Below are 22163 nucleotides of genomic sequence, written 5' to 3' on the forward strand. Positions count from 1 at the left end.
CCTCCCTCCCCTCTTCTCTCCCCCTGCCTGCCCGCCTGCCTGCCTGTCTCTCTCTCTCCGGCTCCCTCCTCCTCCTCCTCCTCCTCGTGCGCTCTCCAGCCCCCTCTCCCTCCCTCCCTCCCCTCTCTCTCTCTCTCCTCTCTCTCTCCCTCGCTCGATCCGCCGCTCACTTCTGTCTCAATATGTCTCAAGATGGCGGCCAATGTGGGATCGATGTTTCAATATTGGAAGCGCTTTGATTTACAGCAGCTGCAGGTCAGGCTCCGGGGTCCGCTCGCGCGTGGGTCTCTCCCGTCCGGGCCCCCCACCCCACCCTCGCCCCCCTCCATATCTCTCCCTCCCACCCGCCCCTTTCCCCGCTTTCCCCTTGAGGTGCGTGTGCTGTGTTTGCGTGTCCCCCTTTTCTTCTTCTTCCCTCAGACACCCTCCCCCCCCCATTTTCCCTTTTTCCTTCAGAAGAAAAGGAAACCTGCCTCTCCCCCCCCCCTTAAAAAAATTAAAACCCAAATGTCCCGGCAAGAAGCGGCGTCGGCTTCTCCTCCTCCGTCTCCCCTGGGCTCCCCTTCTTTCCCCGCCGCCCCCCTCAGAGGAAGGCTGGATCCCGCCCGGCCGCCCCTGCCCGCTTCCCTGCCGCCCGCCGCCTCCCTCCCATCGATAAGACCGGCGCCGCCGCTGCCGCCGCCGCCGCGATCGGAAATTGATCCTCTTTGTTCAATTCATCGATCCCAACAAGATGGCGCCGCCGCCGCCGCCTCCTCCTCCTCGGGGGGCGGCTTGTCCCGGGATGGGGGAGCCCCGGTCTTGGGCCGCCGGACCCCCCACCCCTCGCCGTCCCACCCCCCTTGCCCTGTGGCACACGGACCCCCAACCCCAATGGCCCCCCTCCTCGGAACAGAGCCGCGCTCTTCCTCTTTAGGGTCCTCTTTCCCCCCGTCTCTCTCTCTCGCCCCAGTTTTATAAACAAGAGTACAAAAAATGAGGATGGTGGGTTTTGATGATTATTTGAGGGGGGTGGGAAGGCTTAGGGTTGCTTTGGGTGCCGAAGGGGCTAGTTGTTTTCTAACCCTCTCCTTTCTAAAAAAAGAAAGAAAAAAGCCCACACTTTTTTATAGAAAAAAAGAAAAACATCCCCCACTTTGGGCCACCACCTCTTTTTGAACAGTTTTAGAAACTGTAAGGAGGGATAACTCTCTTTGTTTCTTAATTCGTTTTGCAACCTCCCCACCACCCACCCCGCCAAAGAAAAATACCCCCTTCTACTTCCTAACACTTTCCCCACTTCTGTTGCTACTAAGTCTCTCTGTGACAAGCCTTCTACTTTTAGGAGAATGGAGACTAAATAACAGTAACTTGTATGTGCTCCCTTATTGATCCTTAATGATTTTTGCGCGCACCCCCCTCCGCAACCATACACCTCCAGCGGACCCCCCCCCCTCCGTGCCTGCCATTAGTCTCTTTGAACAGTCTCTTAGTTTTAGAAAGAGGAAAGATCATCGTAATAGGCTGGTGTATGTATGCGTGCCATTCTCCCCGGTACTTAATTGTTTTTGCAACCCCCCCCCCTCCGCTGACAACACTCTTCTTTAATTCTTCCTCCCCCTCTATCTTTTTGAACAGTTTCGGAAAGGGGGGAGGAGTGTTAGCTGGTTTAAGTTTTGTGTGTGGGCTCTCTTGTTTTGTTTTTAATCTCTCCCCTTCTTCCATACCCGCTTAACTGTTTTATAAAGAGAGTAAAGGAGAGGGAAATATGTGCGTTTGTGCATATGGATGGCTGCTGTTTATCATTTTAAAATCTTGCTCCCCACAAAAACAAAAATCCATCCCACTTTCAGTAATGCTCCCCCTCTACCAGCTCCTTAGTTTTATACAGAGGGACTGAGACATGCAAGCAACCAGCAAAATAGGTGTGCATGCTTGCAAATGTATATGTGTCCCCTCCTGAGGTTTTTTATGCTTTTGTGTACCCCCCCCACCATAAAACTCAACCCGCACTAATAATAAACCCCATCCTTTTTTGAGAGTCCCCCAGTTCTTTAAGGAGGGGTGTAAAAATAATCCTAAAAATGGTGTGGGTCTCCCATGTAATTCTTTTTCTGCACCAACACCCCCTCCTTCTTTTCTACCCCCCCCCCAGGCATTTCCCCCTCCTCCCTAGCCGGTCACCCAGTTTCATGGAGGCAGGGAGAATGTTGCAGAAAAGGAACGTGTCTGCATGTGTGTCCTGTGCTGTGTGTTTCTCGCTCCCCCCCCCCAACAGCAAAATATTTCTGCTTCTGTTCTGAATCTTTTTTGGCCTCTCCACACACCCCCCCCCCACTGCATGTGCGCACAAAATTTGAAGCTCGTGGGAAACTTTGCAGGACTTTTGATCCTGGCTTGGGAAAGGAGGAAAATGAGGGATGGAGGAAAAGAGCTCCCCCCCCCCCATATCAGTAACTTGGGGCTGCAGTGGGTGGGGAACCCCATTTCTCATTTGCCTCTATGGTTGAGGCTCTAACCAACAACGTCCCTCCCCCACATCATCATTTTCTGATTATATTTAGGCTAGTGCGTGTGACTGGAAAGGAGTGAGGTTTATCTAATGATAGATTTAGCTTCTTCACTCAGTCAATTTCTCTCTTCTCCCCCCTCCCCCTTATCAAATTGGGCTCTAGGATTTCATGTTTCTCCCCCATCCCCAATTCTTCCAGACGGGAGGGTACTGAGGCTGTGAATTAATTGGCTTCCTTCTTGAAGAAACTAGGCCTGCCTCTTACAAATTATGTAGGTTTTTAAAAGGGGTATACATTGCTTAATGCTAATTACTGTGTTTGTGAGGCTCTCTTTTTAGTCTTATCCCCCAGTTTTGTTTTAAAAGGGGGTTCACACGCCTCATAGGGATGTCTGCTCTCGTTATTTGTTCCCACCCACATAGTTGGGGGAAGCTTTTTTTAAAAAAAAGATGGGGTGGGTGGTAAAATTCTTCCTCCCTTGTTCGCATGTGAGGGAATGGAGAGCATCCAAGGTCAGGGGAAGACTTGTTTAATCCTGTCAGCTTGCTATAGGGGATCCTTTGCTTCTTCCCTCCATACTTGATGGATCTGAATGAGGGTAGGACAGAAGAACTCTTATCCCATCAAACTCATCTAACTGGATCCCACCACCATCCTGAAGGTGATGGAGTGCGGATCCTTTCAGTCTCTGTTGAAGGAACCACCTTCCTGCTGCTATGTAGGTTGTCTTTGAGGATGGGGTGGCACCCTTTTCCAACCCCGTTTATTTGCTGAGGCCTGAAGGGTTGATCTGGAACCCCCCCCCATGTTTTTCTGCCATCTAAGGTTTTGCAGGGAGAAGGAGATGCTTGTGTCATCATGAGAGCTTCTTAGTACCACACGCTTCCTGTTGAGTCCTCCCGTTTTTGGGCCGGTGGTGCGCTGTTCCCATTTGCTTTCCATTTCCCTCAAATGTAGGGGTTGTTGATGTTGTCTGTGTGTTCTTGTGAATTGCTTTCCTCGCACACAGGTTCCCCTTTCCATTTCTAAAGGGACTTGTACTGTCTTGGTGTTCCCTTTTGCAGTTTGGAGAAAGGGATTCTGTGTCACTTCACACCTGGGCAGGCATGGCCTCCTTTTTTTTCTTTCTCCTCCTTCAGACATTTTACATCTGTAAGAGTGTGTGTGTGTGTGTGTGTGTGTGTGTTTGCCCATTTCCCCAAACTCTTCCTCCCCTTCTTTTGCATCCCACCCCTCTTTCCCCATTCTTGTGGAGTTGAACCTGATGCTGGGCATCCAGGGAGGATAAGGGAGGTGCTCCTTTAAGTCTTGGTTGAGATGGGTGAGAGACCTGCTTTTGGTGTCAGTGATGGTAGTGGTGGGTATGTCAGGAAGTCCTTTGTCCTCCAGAAGACCTGTCAGGCTTGGGGAAGGTGTTTATGCAAAGTTCCAGTCTCTCTCTCTAGTTCTGGCTTTGGGTTTGCTTGGGGATATGACTTAATTTTATTTTACATGGGGTAGAAGCTCCTGGCTACCTGTATGTATATACCTGTATACATACCAGGTGTGTATTTAGGCAACCCCACACCTGAATGTATGGTAGTTACTCCTTTGTTTGCTGTCATCCTGCATGGAATTTGGGCTCCATGCTGATTTGTTTTGGGGGCTATAAATGCTGATGTTACCTCCTTATCTCTTTGTAGTCCTTAGTGGTGTTGACAAGGCCTGGCTGATTGGCCATGGGAAGGCCATTTCCACAACAATATCCATCCTCACCCTTTCACCTCAAGACTTTTCAGTGTGTTAACTCTTCTTTGGCCTTTTTTTAAAAAAAACATGCTCAGGAGTAATATTAGGAGAAGGGTGAGGGAGAGAATGAACAAACATGCTAAACATTTCTTGCCTTGTTTGGGTGTGTGTTTCCCTGATGAGATTGCAGATGCACTGTTCCATAAAGCAGCTCAGGTGTGTGTGTAATATTTATATATTTATATAAATAAATACGAACGGCAAAGGGGGAAGAGCACCAAATTAATAGGTGTCTTCCCTGTCGATCAATGTTCTCTTGCGGTATGGATTGGCTGATCTGTACCAGGGAAATTGTGTCCAGCCTCTTTAAGTGCCTGACGTGAAAATTAATTTGGCTAGAAAGCTGGTCTTTCCCCTCCCTTTCTTCTATCCCCTGCTGGGTAGTCTGCTCAGCCAATGTCCCTGTTGAAGCTGAGAGCTGAAGGAGCCGGAAGTAATGCTTACAGAGATGTTTGGCATAGCTGAAGTAGAGTTAAAGGTGGTGTGTGTGTTTGTGTGAAGGGCAGGGTGCTGGATTGAGGTGTATATTGCTCTGAGAAATGATAGAAAAACTTTGGGCAGCTATGGCGGGGGGGGGGGAGTGATGATTGTGCTGCTCTACAAGAACTGAAGTGCTTAACCCTTGAAAAGTACTCTGGGGGTGACAAATGTAATGTGCTGTTTAACTACTGTCTATTGTCTGATGGAAAATACTAGTGCTCTTTGATTTCCAGAAGGATTAGGAGATAGGGCAAAATATCTCCTTGCTTTGCTCTTTTTCTTCCAATGTTTTTTTTTAAAGTTTTGGATTAAGGTAGACTTGGCTGAACTTTCTCTACTTGAAAGGGTTTGTAAGAGTGACCCAGAATACCTACAGGAATTCAGGAAATGAGATCCAGATGCAGGATTGTATAAAATAAAATGGATTAGATTAAGATGTAGTTAAACATGGTCTGACAACTTTAATTGTAGCTGAGCTCACTTTTGCCTGTGTGCGTCGTAATTGTTCTGAATGGAAAAGTTTGCAAATCCCAAGAGAATTATCCCAAAATGTTTTGTTTGCTACTGCAGAGGTAGTTATAGAAATATGGTTTTCATGGAGGGGGAAATCATGACGCTTGAACTACTATTTATTGATTAAAATGATCATCTCAAAGTTTAAACATATGGAAATTTTAGCAAAGAATGCAGCCAAATGGCAGATTGATAAATTGTTTTTGTTCTTGCTTTGTAAAAATAGCTCAGCTTAATTCCTGTGCCTACTGTAAAACTTGGTTTGACACATTTGTGTAAACTTCAATCTTGTTTTTGTCAAACTAAATGTGACCCTGTTCTCAGTAGTGCTGGGTTTTTCTTGAAACCTTCTGGCAATACTGGCGGAGAGTTCTGTTTGATTATTAAATTTGTACACAAAATGGTTCATATTTATCTGTCTTAGGTGTTGTGTATCCAGGCTTTTTTCCTTAATTGGCTGTCTCACTGGAAGACGGGAGGCTACTGTCCTACCTTTAGAAATGACAGACAACTAAGTTTCCAACTTTGTTTTACTTAGAGTATACACTGAAATTACTGAACCTAACGGTTAGGACCACAAACCTCGTTCGTTCTGCTCTGAATAAAACTTTGTTGATTACCTTGTATAGAAAACAATTGCCACCCTCTGTACAAGTCACAGTATTCACAGAAGCCTCTATGACCTTGTATTGGCTATTGGTTCTGAGAACCTCTTATGGTCTATCTCCTGGCTAGCTGTCTTCGTCTCCTCTCCTTGCCCTGTGATTCTAAGGAGGAGAGGGTATGTTGCCCCTGCACACCTTTCTGGCAACACCTCTTTCTTTCTTGAGCAACCAAAGCAGGAGAAGAAAATAAATGCTGCCAGGCGCTTTTCTATCCTTGTTATTTGGCTTGGCTCCTTTGCCCTGATCTACTTCTGTCACCCCCAACTCTTACCCCTCAGCAATGGGGTATATGTCTGCCCACACAAGTGAGGTTGTAGGTCTCTCATTGTTTGAATACAATGAAACAGGATGGCTGAAACGAAGGGGCTCTTGCAATTGTGGTTAGAATTGGTAGCCATGATAGGCGTATGGAAGACTTTTCACATGTGGTGCCTCAGTTACAGACTGGTGTATGACACAAACCATGGTTTGCTATTCTTATGCTGAGATAGTTCCACTGAAGTAAAAATTCAGTCAGTTCAGTGGCTTTGAGTTATCAAGTTGTCTGGATTGGCATTCAGATTTCCTTTTATGGGCTTAAAGAACTAGAAGGGAAAAACAATATCTGGTTGGGATTTATAGAATCATAGAATCAGAATTATAGAGTTGGAAGAGACCACAAGGGCCATCGAGTCCAACCCCCTGCCAAGCAGGAAACACCATCAGAGCACTCCTGACATATGGTTGTCAAGCCTCTGCTTAAAGACCTCCAAAGTAAGAGACTCCACCACACTCCTTGGCAGCAAATTCCACTGTCAAACAGCTCTTACTGTCAGGAAGTTCTTCCTAATGTTTAGGTGCAATCTTCTTTCTTGTAGTTTGGATCCATTGCTCTGTGTCCGCTTCTCTGGAGCAGCAGAAAACAACCTTTCTCCCTCCTCTATGTGACATCCTTTTATATATTTGAACATGGCTATCATATCACCCCTTAACCTCCTCTTCTCCAGGCTAAACATGCCCAGCTCCCTTAACCGTTCCTCATAAGGCATCGTTTCCAGGCCTTTGACCATTTTGGTTGCCCTCCTCTGGACACGTTCCAGTTTGTCAGTGTCCTTCTTGAACTGTGGTGCCCAGAACTGGACACAGTACTCCAGGTGAGGTCTGACCAGAGCAGAATACAGTGGCACTATTACTTCCCTTGATCTAGATACTATACTCCTATTGATGCAGCCCAGAATTGCATTGGCTTTTTTAGCTGCCGCGTGACACTGTTGGCTCATGTCAAGTTTGTGGTCAACCAAGACTCCTAGATCCTTTTCACATGTACTGCTCTCAAGCCAGGTGATATTGGAGGATCTGGTTTCAAATTTGGATCATTTTAATAAAACCATAGTTCATGCAGGAGGGAATCTTGCATAGAGGGAATCATTAGTAAGTCATTGCCCACTCTCTCTGTCTTCCCCCATTCCCCTTCTCTATTCCATTTGCAGAAGTTTGTGAAGTTTATAAGTAGCTGACTGCAACTTGTGCTCTGTCAGGTAGAATTTTTCCTGAGGCTCTAGCCACAGTTTGAAACTAAATAGAAGACTATATTGGTTCTAAACCACCACTCCACCCTTTTTTATATCCTGGGAAAACCTATAAGGAATTCATTTGAAACTTTTCTGTTGAGAGACTAGAATGGGTATGCAGGCTTCCTACTGGAAACTGCTCCTCCAGATACCTGACAGCGAGAGGAAGGTGTGCAGCTCTTCAGTCTCCTTCTACATCGTAATATACAGCTCCAGGCTCCTACACTCAAGATCGTATCAGCGTGAATTTTTAAAAAGCCAAGAGCATAGTGTGGGACTGACACATCCTTGTTTGCTCTCCGTTTCATGAGCTCACCATTGTTATGGGAGAGTCAGCCTGGCCAGGGCTATAAAACGGCAAAGGCTTACTCATGAGACAGCTATTCCAGACAAGCACTTCTCAAACATTTTAGGGTCTTATCAGATGCTTCTCTGTTAGATTGGGGTGCAAGCTCTGTTGGTGTAGTGGCAGAAGCCCCCGTCAGCATAGAAAGCTTTGGAAGCTGCATAACTTTCCTTATTGCTCCATAGATCTCTTGGGCGCTACCAGCTCCCGATCCAGGATAGCCCAGCCTGTGTAAGTCATGTTCCACCCAGCCTGATAGGGCTCACCAGCCAGCCAGGTTCTTTCGTATGCCTCTCTCATTCCTCTTTTTTGCTATTCCAGCTTGCCAAGAAAACCAGGAAACTTATTGAATCCCTGGTGAACAGATGGGTGGGCCTGAATTAGCTTCAGGCACAGTTGTTTTATGGGTAACCTGCCGCCATAGACTTTGGACTGTCCTCTCATTATCTGTGCTCCCCTCTCTGCTTGTTTCCAGTTGTTACAGAATGGCATCCTGTATATGGACTCACACCTTGCACTTGGCAATATGAGTGCCTTAGTGATGGAATGGATTCCCAAATTTAGCTCAGGTGTCACCTTTGAGACCATACTTAAGGAGATTGCTTGTCTGGATTCCTTACCTTTTTTGCATCTATGATGATCTATAGCAAAAGTGGGCAACCTATGACCCTCCGGATGTTGGTAGACTACAGCATTCATCATCCCTGACCAGTGGCCATGATGGCTAGGAATGATGGGAGTTGAAGTCCAGCAGCATCTGGAGGGCTACATGTTGCCCATTCCTCATATGAAATAGCTTCTAAAAGTATGATTTTGTACATAAGTGCCTCTACCTTTTGTCACAAATTTCACCTCTGGATTTGTTTAATGCCACCTCCAGGCAACCCCCGGCACTGGAGAGACATTGCTTCATAGTATGTAATCTCCCTCTTAACCTCATGTAAGTACTTGTGTATGTTGCGTTTTCATCTGGGGATCTGGATGCTACCAAAAATTTGAATCGTGTTCTTGGTTCAGGGAAGAATCATGGCTTCTGTGGGAACTTTGTGGTTAACAGAAGTGTATATCCTGTTCTACGAACATAAATAACTTTTCGGCTTCTGTGCTTTCCCACTGTCCCACAGTGCTATAGGCTCAGCTAGGCTGAGACAGTTTGGTTTACCTAAGGCCTGTCCATTAAGCTTCATGACTTGAGTGGGAATTTGAACCTGGGTCCAAATAATATGTGCTTTCTCCATCAACACAGGTGGTCTTTCCTGGAGTTAGGTTATCCAATCTGAACTAATTTGAAGCAGAACTTTGTCTGATTTTATTTCTATTCTCAGGATGGGAGCTGGTAAACATTTATGCTGAAGCAGTGGATTGGTTGTTGCGTGCTCCGTTATGTGGGCTGCAAATGGCCCTGTGGATGGTGAGGGCCTTCCCGTTTTGCCTGGCTGATGCTCTTCAGCTAATTCATACCATCTTGTTGGGCCTGACATATTCAATGTTCCTTTTACTTTTGATCAAACCTTTCTTTACATGAGGAAGGTACTTTCAGCATTGTTCTGGGACAGGAGTGGGAAACCTTTTCTTTGGGGGATATGCTTGTTGAAATAAAGGCCTTCAGCAAGCCTTTCTGTACAGACATTTTCTGTGGGGTTGGAAAGGAAGACTGAAGGGCCAAGGATGCGAAACATATCCCTTCTCTTGGAAACCAGAACTGTTCAGTGAGCAATGGCCAGCCAGCTCTGCTCTAGGACAATTGCACTTTCTAAATTGGGTATTGAACACTGCTGACATAGTAACTGGTTGCCAAATTGTGTTTAATAACGGCTGGAGGGGGTAGTCATTGGATTAATAATAAACTTGGTAGTGCAGGCAGAACCCTGGAGGCACTTGAATGCCATGGTGATGAGCTTGCCTTTTAAATACTTAAGTGGACAGTTAAAATGCTGGGCCATGGCACTCAAGGATGTCTCTAGTTCCTGATGTTGCTGCAGTTGGAAAGACGTCCACAGATTCCAGTTCTTCTTTCAATATAAAAGAACTATCTTCCCCAACATAAGTAGGGTGTTTCATATGCAGAGAAACAGGGAATGTTTTGATATTTTTTTGCCCTGGGTTTTTTTAAAAAGCAGTTTGCCCAAAATTGGATACAATTAAGACTTGAAATTTATATAGTCCTTTCCCAGAATGTTCAAAGTGCTTTGTGTAGATTGCCTCAGTAATCCTTATAGCAACCCAGTATTATATTGCTGATAGGAGGGGCAGGCTTAGGCTGAGAGAACAGTGCATTGCTTAAGGCCATCTATAGCAAGTTCCTACCTGAGATGAAACTGGAACCAAGGACATCCTACCTCTTAGGGTAACTCTACACATGAAGATGTGCTGCAGGAGACTGCAGTCAGTTTTTGTTTTGTTTTCTTGCTCACAGCAAACCCATAAAGTGAGGGCATTGTTCATGCTTTTATATATCTGTCTGGGGATCCTCATTAGCTTAGGTATATCAGAAACATGTGCATGGGTGTTTAAAGATGCATGTGCACAGATGCGGCAAATGAGTAACAAGAAGACACTGGTCTCGCACTGTTACCTGCAGCAGTTGTCATGAGTGGAGTTGCCTTTGGCCATTCCTTTACATCAGCTCTCATTTTGCATAGATATATTATCATCTGCAGCAGAGGTTCTTGTTCGCTTTTTGATACAGGTGCTGAAATAAAGCATTAGTTGTCAAGAGTTAGAAAATGGTGTTGTTTCTCCTCCTGGTGAATTTGCTTTCTAAAACAGGTAATTCTCAGTTCCTTCCGGGTAGTCAGATATTAACTTCATGTGATCTGTGTTTTTTTGTTTCTTCCTCTGTGCTCCATTTTTAACAAATTAATACCTTTAGTGGCAAACTCTAATTAACAAGCTTAATAAGAGAACTTTGTGGGAATGACTGTCAAGGCTTCCATCCCAAATAGTACAACAGAATCTCTTTAATGTCCGAGAAAGTAAGGAAGCTGTATTCAAGGCTTCAATAGTACAGGTCAAGCCCTCTTTACAAACTGTCATACCCCTCCTGCCAGCTTTTAAAAGTGAGACATGGCATGCTCACACACAATGCAACTTCTCCCTACAAGACGGGTGCATGTGGAAGTGTGATCTTCTCTGAGGCGTGTGGGTCTGCTGCCAATAGTGGAGGCGTGACCGATGGGGCAGGGCAAGGAGCCAGTGGGACTGCTTCCCCCTCTCTGGCCCCTAAAGGCAAAGGAGCAGGGCCAAGACCCTCCTTTCTCATCTGACAGCAGCTGCCACCCCAACCCTGAACTAGTAGAAATTGCAGGGGTCCTGGAACAGAAGAATGTTTGCCCTTGTTCACACAACCATTTCCACCTTAACTGCTCTAGTGTACTTCTCTCAGAGTATATCTCATTATTGGGAAATAAGGGGACTTAAAGATGGCTGTATCCAGCAAAAGCAAGCTAGTTGGAAAACAAATCCAAAGGGAAAGGTTCATGAGGAGATGAGGTGGGTGGGGAAGGGCTGTTGTAGGTACAGAATACTGCCAAAACCTAAAAGTGAAATATTTGAAGTTGACAAGAAAGCAGAAAAGCAGGTTGACAACCTTACCTGTGCAGTGAAAAACACTGTAACTTATTAAAATGCAAAATGAATATTTATTAGGTGTAAAAGAGAATCTCTTCTCACTTGCCCAATTTATGCTGTTTGACTACTTCCATGAGCAAAACACTGAAAGCATATCTACACAGGGAACCAGGGCAACTGCAATTCTGTGAGTGACTTGATAAGGTACTAACAGAATTCTTAGTACCCTCATCCAAATACAGTCCCCAGGATTATCAGAGGAGAGACATGCTTTATATTCAGTGTAAAAAACTCAAATAGATTTATAGTGTTGATTATACACTATGTAATATTCACTCTTGGGGGCCATTTCTGTGACCAATAATATTGAGTTTGTAACCAATTAATTGCACCTACATCTAGCAGAGGTTAAAAGGTTGGTGCACAACAATATTTTTCACTTACTTGTGAGCAGTCCTGACTCCTGATTTGTTTTTGGCCACTAGTGTGCTTCTGTTCCCCTGGTGGAATACAATGTACGAAGTCCATGAAGATAGTCACTGGCAACTTTTTGGTATAACATTTTTTCCCCAAGCAGTTACTATCTCAGGGACTGCTCCTGCTTCTATTAACCAGTTCACATGCTGTGATGCTTCAATTGTCTGTGTGCAAGAAAAAAGGGATGTGTGATCCAGCCTAAAGTGATAGAAGAATAAAGGTATACTTTTAGTTGATTTTCACAGGGAACTCATGAAATGTGATATTTGTGTAGTTATTCCTACATAGTATTCTTTAACTACTTTGATAGCAGGAGAATGTGTGTGCAGCCTTAGCTGTTTCTCCATAGGTTTTATTCTCTGATTTCAAGGTTCTTTCTTATGTATCTTCACTTTCTGTTTGTGGGCTTCTCAGAAGTGTCTGGTTGGCCACCATGGAAAAAAGGGAGACTGAGCAGTTAGATGAACCATTGGTCTGATGCTTCGTATGCTCTTGTTTTGTATTTAATTGATGTTGTTGTGTCTCACCCTTCTTCTAAGGAGCTCTAGGTGATCTACATGCAATCCTTTCAGTTTATCTTCACCAAAATAGGCTGGGTGTGTGACTGGCCTAAGGCATTTGAACCCTGGCCCATGTGTGGTGCCATCTCTCACTCTCATTCTCTTTTGAGTTAAAACAACTGCAATGTTTTGGGTTTTAAATGTGGTAGAAGAACAGGGGTGTTTTATTCGAAGTCTAAAACTGATATAAGTCATATAGTACAATAAAACTTTAACACAAATGGTGTTTCATTGAATACTAGTTTCTGAAATGGGACTGGGTTCTAAATCAACAGTCAGACGTGGGTATATTGGGAATGATCTGATGTACAGTCTCCATTATCTCAAGATAGTTCTCAAAAGAACATTAAGTCTACAGTTTTACGCACACTTAATGGGAAGTAGATCTGATTGAATTCTGTGGGGCTTAATTTTAACTAGGCATGCATAGGATTACACTGTGAGCTTATTACATTGGCCCACCAGAGGTTCAAGAGATGAATTTCTCCCATGTCACCTTAGCACTGGATTCCACAGCTGGCCTGGAGTGATGTTTGGCTACCTCTAGTGCTTCAGAGGAAGCGTGGGAAGGGAGAATACCTTGGAGGAGAAAAGGGTGTCTTTGTAATTTCTGCCAATAGTTTCCATGTTGTTAACAAATGGCAGATAGAAGATGTTGCAAGCAGCTTGTTATCAGTGTTGACACTGAAGCACTATGACTAAAAATCAGGTGATGGCAGAATTTGCTGTTTTAGAGGATAGTATGTGAAGCTTCCTTTCTTTTTTCTTTTGATTCCTCCCTACCCCACGCACGAAATTGTTATAAGATGCATGTACAACTGCTTAAGTCTGGAATACAGTAATACTTAAGGGCACAACATTTAATGCTGCAAGCAGATATTGTTTCTTACTATCAAAACTGCCAGGCATGTATAAAAAATGGTTAATGCTAATGTTGCAACTTCTAAGGGCTAAACCGGGGTCTGTGGACCACCAGTGGTCTGTGAGCTTTGTTCAGATGGTCCTTAGCGTGTCTGTAAAATACAGTTTTAACCTATGCAGCATCCAGCATAGCATATTATAAGTGCTATAACAGGCAGAGCAATTATTAAGTGATCCACCAAGACCCTCAGTAATTTTCAAGTGAGAGAAAAGTGTAGGGAAACACTGGCCTTAGCTAAATGTGATATGGGTGATCCAGAGTTAGAATCTCCATTAAATTTAAATAAAACTGCCACTCTCATTAGATTACGACTCTGGCACCGGGGGCAGGATTTTCCTCTGTATCATGACCCCCCTCACAATACACTATTTGCCCCGGGGAAAACCTTAACAGATGTTGCATGATTTTAAATGGAAAGGGCACAGGATTTACCTTCCATTCCTAGCACTGTAGTCATGATCCCAATTTGCCTGGGTGGACTGCTGCTGTTAATTTAAACAAAGAAACACAGAAGATCATAATCTTGGACCTTCTGTTTTGCATCTAGTTGTTCCCTGAGCTGAGAGTCCATCCGATAGTAGGTCAAGCGGAGAACAACTGCTCCTCCTTGGGATAACTTAAAGAACAATATCTAGAGTTCCTATCCCAGAGAATATAGTTTTACAGTATATCTGGCAAAGTATTGTTTGACCTTTTCTGAATAACTATGAAGGGCTTAGACACATCTGAAATTGGGCGTGCGTGGTAGGCAATATACTTAGTGGGTGTTGAACTCTGGTTGTGGATGGCGTTTAAGATTAAGAAATTTGAATGTCTTAGCAGCACACCCCCCCTTTTTTGAGAAAATTATTAGGGACTTAGGATACTACCTAATACAGAGTCAGACCATTGGCTCCTTTGGTTCAGTGTTGTTTGCATTGAATGGCAGCAGCTCTCCGGGGTTTCAGGCAGGAATGTACATGGTGTATCACAGAACTGTATACACCAGTCCTCTTCCCCTAGACATGTCCCTGCCCTGAGGAACTTACCACTGGTAGTTTCTGTCTCTCTGTCTTATTTGTCCATTTTAATGTTTAACCCACCTGTTCCACAAAGGCTTGAGGCACTGTGTGCTAAAAGCTTCAGAATCAAAGAATAGCTTCATTATGCATGTAGGTGTTATGCTAGGATTTTAGACGCTTGAGGTAATAAGCAAACCAGTGATTTTCCTAGCCCTGTTTCTACCATCTTGCTGTCTGAATTTTTACCATTGAGTTTTTGTGGATGGGGCACAATTTTACTATAGCCAGGTGGTCAGCTATCGTTGCCTCTATAGTAGATGGAGTGATTTGAAAATGTTAATAAGTAACACTTGCGGGGGGGGGGGGTTTCTTTGAACTAATAATGGAGGAGCTAATTCGGGAAGTTTATGAAGCTTCCGTGGTTGAAAGTTAAGAGTCAAGTATTGGTTTTGCAAATATTTTCATCTGTAGGAGTCAGATGTTCAATTTGCAGTTAATAGGAAGTTCTTTTGGGAGTTATAGTACATATCATAAGATACACAAATGTGAGGTTGCAATAATAGTGTCTGCAACTGTTCCTTTTCTGTGTTTGTGCACTTCTTAGGAAGTACAACAGATTCTTTTGCAAGTATTCTTCCCCCCTTTTAAGGTGGAAAGGGCACTCTGTTGCTACAGAATATGGCTCAGAATCAACTCAAAAGTCAGACAACATATAAGCTTTTTGTTTTTCTGACAGTTGATGGTGCTCTGGTAACAAGAGTGTCTTTTAAAGCCACCTATTTACCATGCTTGATGTGTTTTCTCACTTGATGAGGTGTGCATTTTTTTACACAGGAAAATCTGATTGCTATCAGGAAAATCTTACTGGATTTAGTGAGCAAGCCCTTTAGTCCTTTACTGAAGACAGAATTGCACTGTTCCATGCTAATTTTTTCATGTCTGCACTTTTTTGCAGAACACAGAAAGCAATTTGACAGGCTGTGGGAAATTGGGCACCAGAGCTGGAAAGGAACATATAAAATGGACTTACACTATGATCTTGTAAAAGTAGCGCTCTGCACAAGTTCTAGAGGGGTGGCTATGTTGGTCTTTTGTAGCAAAAAGAACTGTCATAAGGATGAACAGACTTACTGTGGTATATAAGCTTTTATTTATTAGAACTCTTTTCATCAGATGTGAGGATGTGCTGTAGCCCACAAAATTTTATACCACAATGTCTGTTTGTCTTTAAGGTGTCACAGTACCTTGCTCTCCCCCCCCCATCCCTCCCAAATCTATATGCAAATTTTATTGACAATGGAATATTTGATGTTTGGTTGTTAAGAAAGGCAAACAGTAGACTTGGCAATTGATTAGTATGCCAATCATTTGTGAGTTGTTTTCATGCTATTGTGAACTCTGCAGAGTCCCTTACAGTGTACATTATGCTCTGTTTTGATCCGGTGAATGGACTTTTGGGTTAGAACGCTACTATAAACATGTAACTCTTGGTTCCAGCAGAAGTACAGACCGTGCTTTAGTGAGTTCTGTAATTAGGAATAACTCTGACGTCAAGTTTCCATACTCCTGTTCCTTAATTGGCTTGAAATGAATCTGAGTCTGGTAACCTTTCTATAGAAGATCCGACCATTTTGTGTACACTTGCTGCACACAACTATTTTTAAGCTGATGGGTTTTCTGCTGCTGTATTCAGATCGAACAAGGGCAGAAATTGAGGCAGTATATTGTGTATGCAATTGAAGGATTAGAATTGCACAGCATTCTACATTTGGTCAGCAAGTATCCAGGCAATGACTTCTTATCTTGCTCTCTGTTAAGAGAAATTCTGGAATACTTTTGGAAGTTTAGTTCTGCCCAAATGCCAGGATAGAGAACCTTCTTCAGCTCGAGGGCACCCTTCCCTTATGGGCCCCCTTTCAGGTACCACATGCTAGTGGTGTGTGAGGTGAGAGGCAAAAATGTGACACTTACCTTTGTAAAGTTGGTTACACCCTCCCCCAGCCCATCTCTTCATCCAGGCGATTGAGGAACTATCTCAGTTCAGGGACACATTCCAGCCATCCATAAGCACTTGCTGAGAACACAGAGCAAGCCTGGAAAGGGCTATAGCCTGGCAATAGGGAGTGTGGCCCAGGAAGAGATCCAGAAAGAGATAACCTGCTGTGTCCTTTAGCATGTTAACTAAAGCTTCATTAAGGTTTCTGGCCTCTTTTTTCCCCTTCTTCTGGATGAAAACAAGAGGTGGTGTTTTTGGTTTAATTCCTTCTAGTTAGCACAGTGCTAGTAGGGTGAACATATAATCAGTCACCAAGCTTGGGAAGTGGGGGCAGTTAAGTACAGTGGTACCTCGGGTTACATACGCTTCAGGTTACATATGCTTCAGGTTACAGACTCCGCTAACCCAGAAATAGTACCTCGGGTTAAGAACTTTGCTTCAGGATGAGAACAGAAATTGCGCGGCGGCAGCGGGAGGCCCCATTAGCTAAAGTGGTACCTCAGGTTAAGAATAGTTTCAGGTTAAGAACGGACCTCCGGAACGAATTAAGGTCTTAACCAGAGGTACCACTGTACCTTCTGAATGCACTTGGTATGCATGCCACAAACACATGACCAAATCTGGGCAGTTACTTGCTTCCTTGTTTGCGCTGGAAAAAAATGTCCAAGGAAGAGTTTGGGGTCAATTGGGTAACCTTTGAGGGGTTGAACACACATTTAGAGCTGATGTAGCACAGTGCCTCAGAGTTTGCTATCAGGCGGAGATCTCTGGAGTCAAATCTCAATTTAGCCATGAACTCACTAGATGGCCTTAGGCAAGCCATTCTCTCTCTTGGCCTCAGATCCTGCCTGCAATATATGGATAGTCATACTGGTAGTTAGCTCAGTAGTTAAGAGTGGGTGGCTAGTCCTATAGTGTGGGGAGTTCTGGTTCTTCAGCTTTTGACAGGGAAAGGGTCATAATTCAGTGGTAGTGTACATGTTTTCCATGCTTTGGTAATCTCTGGGAGAGACCCCTGCCTAAAACCCAGGAGAGCCACCATGAGTTAGGGTGTAGACAATAACTGAGCTAGGTTCTGCCACACTATAAGGCAGCTTTCCATGAACCTTGCAGAGCTGTTGCAAGCAGTATTGGGGGAATGTATGTGTAGCACTTTGAATCCTCTAAAATGCTGTAGGAGCACCAAATCCTTCCTGACCTTCCACACCCCTGGCTCCCTTCTAGAGTCGTTAGTGATAGTTCTTCATCTAATGGGGATCTGTTGGAGTGAGAAATATCACTAGAGGCTCTCGGAGTATATGTCTTTTTGGGCTGTGATCATAAGCAACTTTTTATTATGCTCATTTTTCATTGCATATGTGAGCAGTGCTTATTTTATGACTATATTAAACTGAAGCTGGTGAGATAGCGAGCATATCTCAAAAGAAAATTGCTTCTGTTGTGTTAGAGCATTTACTCATAGCATGTATTCATGCATAGATATTTTTGTGTTTGGCAAAATCGACCTGTTCCTTAGTGTATTTGGCAATACCTAGGTTGGTTACTATAGTGCCTAGTAAGATTTGATGTGCACTAGTTTTTGCCCCTGTTTGGCAATACCAGCTGACTTACTCCCTGTTCCAATTCTCCTTCTCTTCCCCACCCCCAGCTGCATCTCTCCACCTTTATAGAGCTATTGCAAGTACACCTGAAATAGAGCGCTTGCAGCTTTCAGGCTTGGATTGGAGAGCCTCTTGCACTCTTGACAGGGCAGTTTTATGGAAACTCTGACTTGTGCATACAGTTCTGTCTGCGACCTTTGCATATTAAAGGTTTGAAAAATAGGTTTTTGTTGTGAACACATATAAGCCTTTTTCAAAAGTCACTGGGAGCAATAATTCTCTGATCTTGGAAGCCTTGGGACTTTCACAAGGAACCATGCCTTGAATATGGTGGGCCCTACTCTGTTGAGCTCCCTACTAGTACAAAGAATCCCCTCCCTTCTTTTAGAAATCTTTTGCAAACTATTGTTTAGACAGGCATTTACAATATAAACTTACTTTTTAAATCTATCAGTATTTATAGATGTTTAAATTATGTTTTCATGGTTATTTTCTTGATTTTATTCTTTTCTGTTGTATTCCACCTTGTTATATTTTGGTGAAAGTACAGAGCATTTCTTTCTTTCTTTCTTTCTTTCTTTCTTTCTTAGGCAGTGATAGCCCATGAGAGTTCTGGGTGGAGGGGGTTCTGTCCGGCTTAGTGATGTTGAATTCTCGAGAATAATCTTTTGGAGAATATTCTTGATCAATGAGAATATGAGAATTTTCATTTAAAATAAGAGAATATTCATTTTAATGCATTGAAAATGATATAATTAGTTAATATACATGTTTATTCATGGGTAAACTTGTTCAGATAGCAACCAAAATAATATAATATATTTCAGTGTGTCAGTCTCTGGTAAATGGCACCTTGTACCATTGAATGGCACTGCAAAAACCAGTTAATGGCACTAAATAAAAGTATAGACACGTCAACTGTTTAAATCAAGGCCACCTCAGATGCTGTTACACGTAATTGTAGGCCTAGGTACTTCAAGTGAATAAAGCATTAAAGCTACTTTCTGTAAAAAAAAGTAAAAAAAATCACACTGTATGGCCAACGGTATAGAATAGCTAAGAATAAGGTCACACCAAAATAGAAAAAAGGCTATTACATATAGTTGAAATACATACATGTTCATCAAATTAAATGAATAGCATTTTTAAAACTAAAAAAAAAGTTTTCTGTAGCTCACATTTCAGAACTGCCAATGGAGAATGACACAATGCCCAGTAATGTAACTGGATCAAAAAAATCATTATTCATTACTTACACTGGCAATATCACGGCTTGACTTACTATTTACTAGATTTTTAAAATGTGGGTTGTAAAACTGGCTCTTATATTAGAATTTACAGTTTGTGAAGAATATTCTCTGGAGAATTTTCTAGCAGAGAATATTCTCGAGAGTATTCTCATTCTCATTCTCGAATATTCTCACCTTACATCACTAGTCTGGCTACAGATGTTGGAGCTGAGGCTGTTTTAAATGCTGCCCTTCAATGGTTCCATTGTGACTAAATGGGAGAATAGCTCCCTCCAGTTTGTGCTACCTAGTATACTACCAGATGTTTGAGGCCCTGAGGCAACTGGATAGTCTATATTGGCTGGCTCTTCCAGATGACTTCTTTGGGGTATGATGAAAGCTTTCAGGAGGAGAAGTATGGCAGATGATCTCTCCAAAGGCTTTAAATGTTGCTATTGCTATAGTTTTCCAAAAGTGCCACAAAATCTTTACATTCCTGGTTGTTAGATTTCTCATGCAAAACATCTCCATCTATCCATTCATTCATTCATTCAATTTTTGTTCCATATGTCAGTTGATGTCCCAGGGCAGTTTACAAAATACAGTTTGAACAATATATTCAATACAAAACTATTTAAAATTGTGATCGTCGCTTTAAAACAATATGCAGGCCATCGCATCACTACAGCAGAAACTTTTTAATGATAGCTCTGGTTATCAGGATATCTGCACCAATATTTTTACTATGCACAGTGCAAACAGCATTGTGCAAACAGACCCTTGCTAAATATTTTTTGATCATGATTGCAAGCTGGACCGTACTATGATTACTGAAAATATAAGTGAGAGTGAGTTAGCACTCTAACCATTCCTGGCTCAAATGGGGAGAGCAAAGAGGTCCAAGTGTGAGAAGGAAGTTCAGTGCATGGCTCCTTAGAGAGTCATTTCGGATGTAATGCCAAACCATGGTTGGACACTAAGCCCTCTATTTTCATATATCCAGTTTATCCAGTTTTGCCTCTTTCCTGGGTTTTGTGCCAAACCATAGTTTGTCCAAATCAGATGTAATGGTAAACTATGGTCTGCGAGTGAACTGGAAGTAATAAGTGGAATCAGAATACATAAGGAAGGAGAAAGGATTTGTGGAAGTACAGGCTCAAAGTATAATGCCAATCCATAGCACTGTTGATTCAGAATGTCAACTATCACCAGCTACGGCCAGTTGATCAGGCGCCTTTACATGTGTACCAAGACTGAAATCAGATTTGAACTGGGCACTTTCCTGCTCCCATTATCTACTACTAAGCTATTTTTTGTGTGAACACAACATTGCTATAATTCACCATGGCTCTCAGCAGGTGGTTCTGGCTGATTTCCAGCTGTCTATTAAACAAATGTGGAGACAGATGAAAAACTAATTTTTATTTTAGAGGAAAATCCTGATTCTTTTTTTAATGTGTCTCGAGTTTTCTTAGAACCGAAGGCACTGCAGGCCCCTTCATCAGGAACAAGTCATTGTAGTTTCATGCAAGAAAGATCAAAGTTGGCTCTGGTCTCCACTGCACAAGTCACCCTAGCAGGTTCTTATGTTTCAAGCACCTTCCTTTTTTGTACAGCCCTCAGGATGTAGAATGATTATATCATCCTGGCAGACAGCCAAGCCTAAGGCGAAGACTTTCTGACCAAGGATTGCTCCTGTGATTAAAAATATTTGAACTGAGATGGTTTGCCTTTGTGTGGGGCGGCGGGGAAGCAAACCATTTGGGTTCTTCTGGATCAGGCATGTTTGCTTGATCTTCTTTGCGGTGCTTCATTGCTCTGTACTGGAATGGCTGTGTATTGCTGTGTAGTGGAATGACTATGTAATCATGCCTGGCTGGGAGCCAAAGAAATCGACCTAGGAAGCTTTGAGAAATTCTTATCAGGAGCTGAGCATTATCACAAGCCTGTTCAGCTCTAATTAGTCAATACAGCCTGCAGCGGACAATAGGGCAGCTTTTAGTAGGGTGTTCTAAACGGGTGTTGGGGGTGGTGGTTTGTTTGCAAATGGAGCTCAGGGGTGTCTTTATCACAAGCAGTAGTAGTGCCCTTTGCTATATGTACTGTATGTGCTTTAGTAGCGGAGATCCTTGGGGTTGATGGCCATGGGCACTTGCCTTGTATAAGAGTGGGTTAAAAGAGTGTGATAGCACTAGAGATCTCTTGTGTAGCTCTCTTTTGATTTTAGGGGGTGTTGCGGAAGAAGAAATAATTCTGCTGGTCTGTGACAATTTTGTGGAGTGCTGTGATACAGATGGTTGTGGCTAGGATGTCCAGCATAGCAGGACTAATCCGTTAGCAGTTTTTCTTTCAGTAAAGGGGACTGGATCACTTTTCTATTCCTCCTTGCCCTATGCAGGCACAACATTGAACTGAAGTCTTCAGCTTATTAGGCTTAGCACTGGTTGAAGACCTAAGAAACAGGCTCTGATGACTTTCAGAGTTATTGGGTAGTGAAGGCCTGTGACAGAGCTGGGAAACTTAAAATCTGTGAAATTTGAGCAAGAATTCAGGCTGTGTTCAGACATAGCAATAAGCCAAGAACCATGGGTGAAGAAGCAGGCATGCAGCTTGATCACTCCCACATCACTCCTCTCGTCATGCAAGTGGCTAAAACAGCCAGGAAGGTGTTATGTCTGAACTGGAATCATGGTTAGTTTCTTCCTAACAAGCTAGGAATCGTAATCCAACAACAAACCATAGTTTAAGGTTGGCTAGCTATTGCAATTGGTTAGGGAAAAACAAGTAACAATTCTAGGTTCAGGCATAAGGCTAAGCTCTCCTCTTCCTAGTTTGTTTATCCACCTCTTAGCTGGTGCATGCATAGTATTGTTTATTTAATCAAGGTTCTTGGTTTATCATTATGTGCAAACACAGGCTGTGTCTTAGTCTCAGCTCCCCATTTCTAGTATGGGAATAAGGGCTATTCATCTC

At 43.2% G+C, this 22163-nt stretch overlaps 1 protein-coding gene across 8 annotated transcripts in view; it reads left to right on the top strand.

Annotated features, from left to right (window-relative positions):
- Window positions 1-31: 31 nt before the first annotated feature.
- The window catches only part of CUX1 (cut like homeobox 1), a 259697-nt gene continuing 237565 nt past the window's right edge, over window positions 32-22163 (top strand). For 5 of the 8 annotated variants that reach the window (XM_081172847.1, XM_081172850.1, XM_081172849.1 and 2 more), the window contains exon 1: window positions 32-280. In XM_081172847.1, the coding sequence (XP_081028973.1) occupies window positions 203-280 (78 nt within the window). In that variant the 5' untranslated portion in view covers window positions 32-202. The remainder of the gene's footprint in view (window positions 281-22163) is intronic. The other 3 variants (XM_081172848.1, XM_081172852.1, XM_081172853.1) reach the window with 3 other exon arrangements.

The sequence above is a fragment of the Podarcis bocagei genome (assembly GCF_964188305.1).
Source record: "Podarcis bocagei genome assembly, chromosome: 15".
NCBI lineage: Eukaryota > Metazoa > Chordata > Lepidosauria > Squamata > Lacertidae > Podarcis > Podarcis bocagei.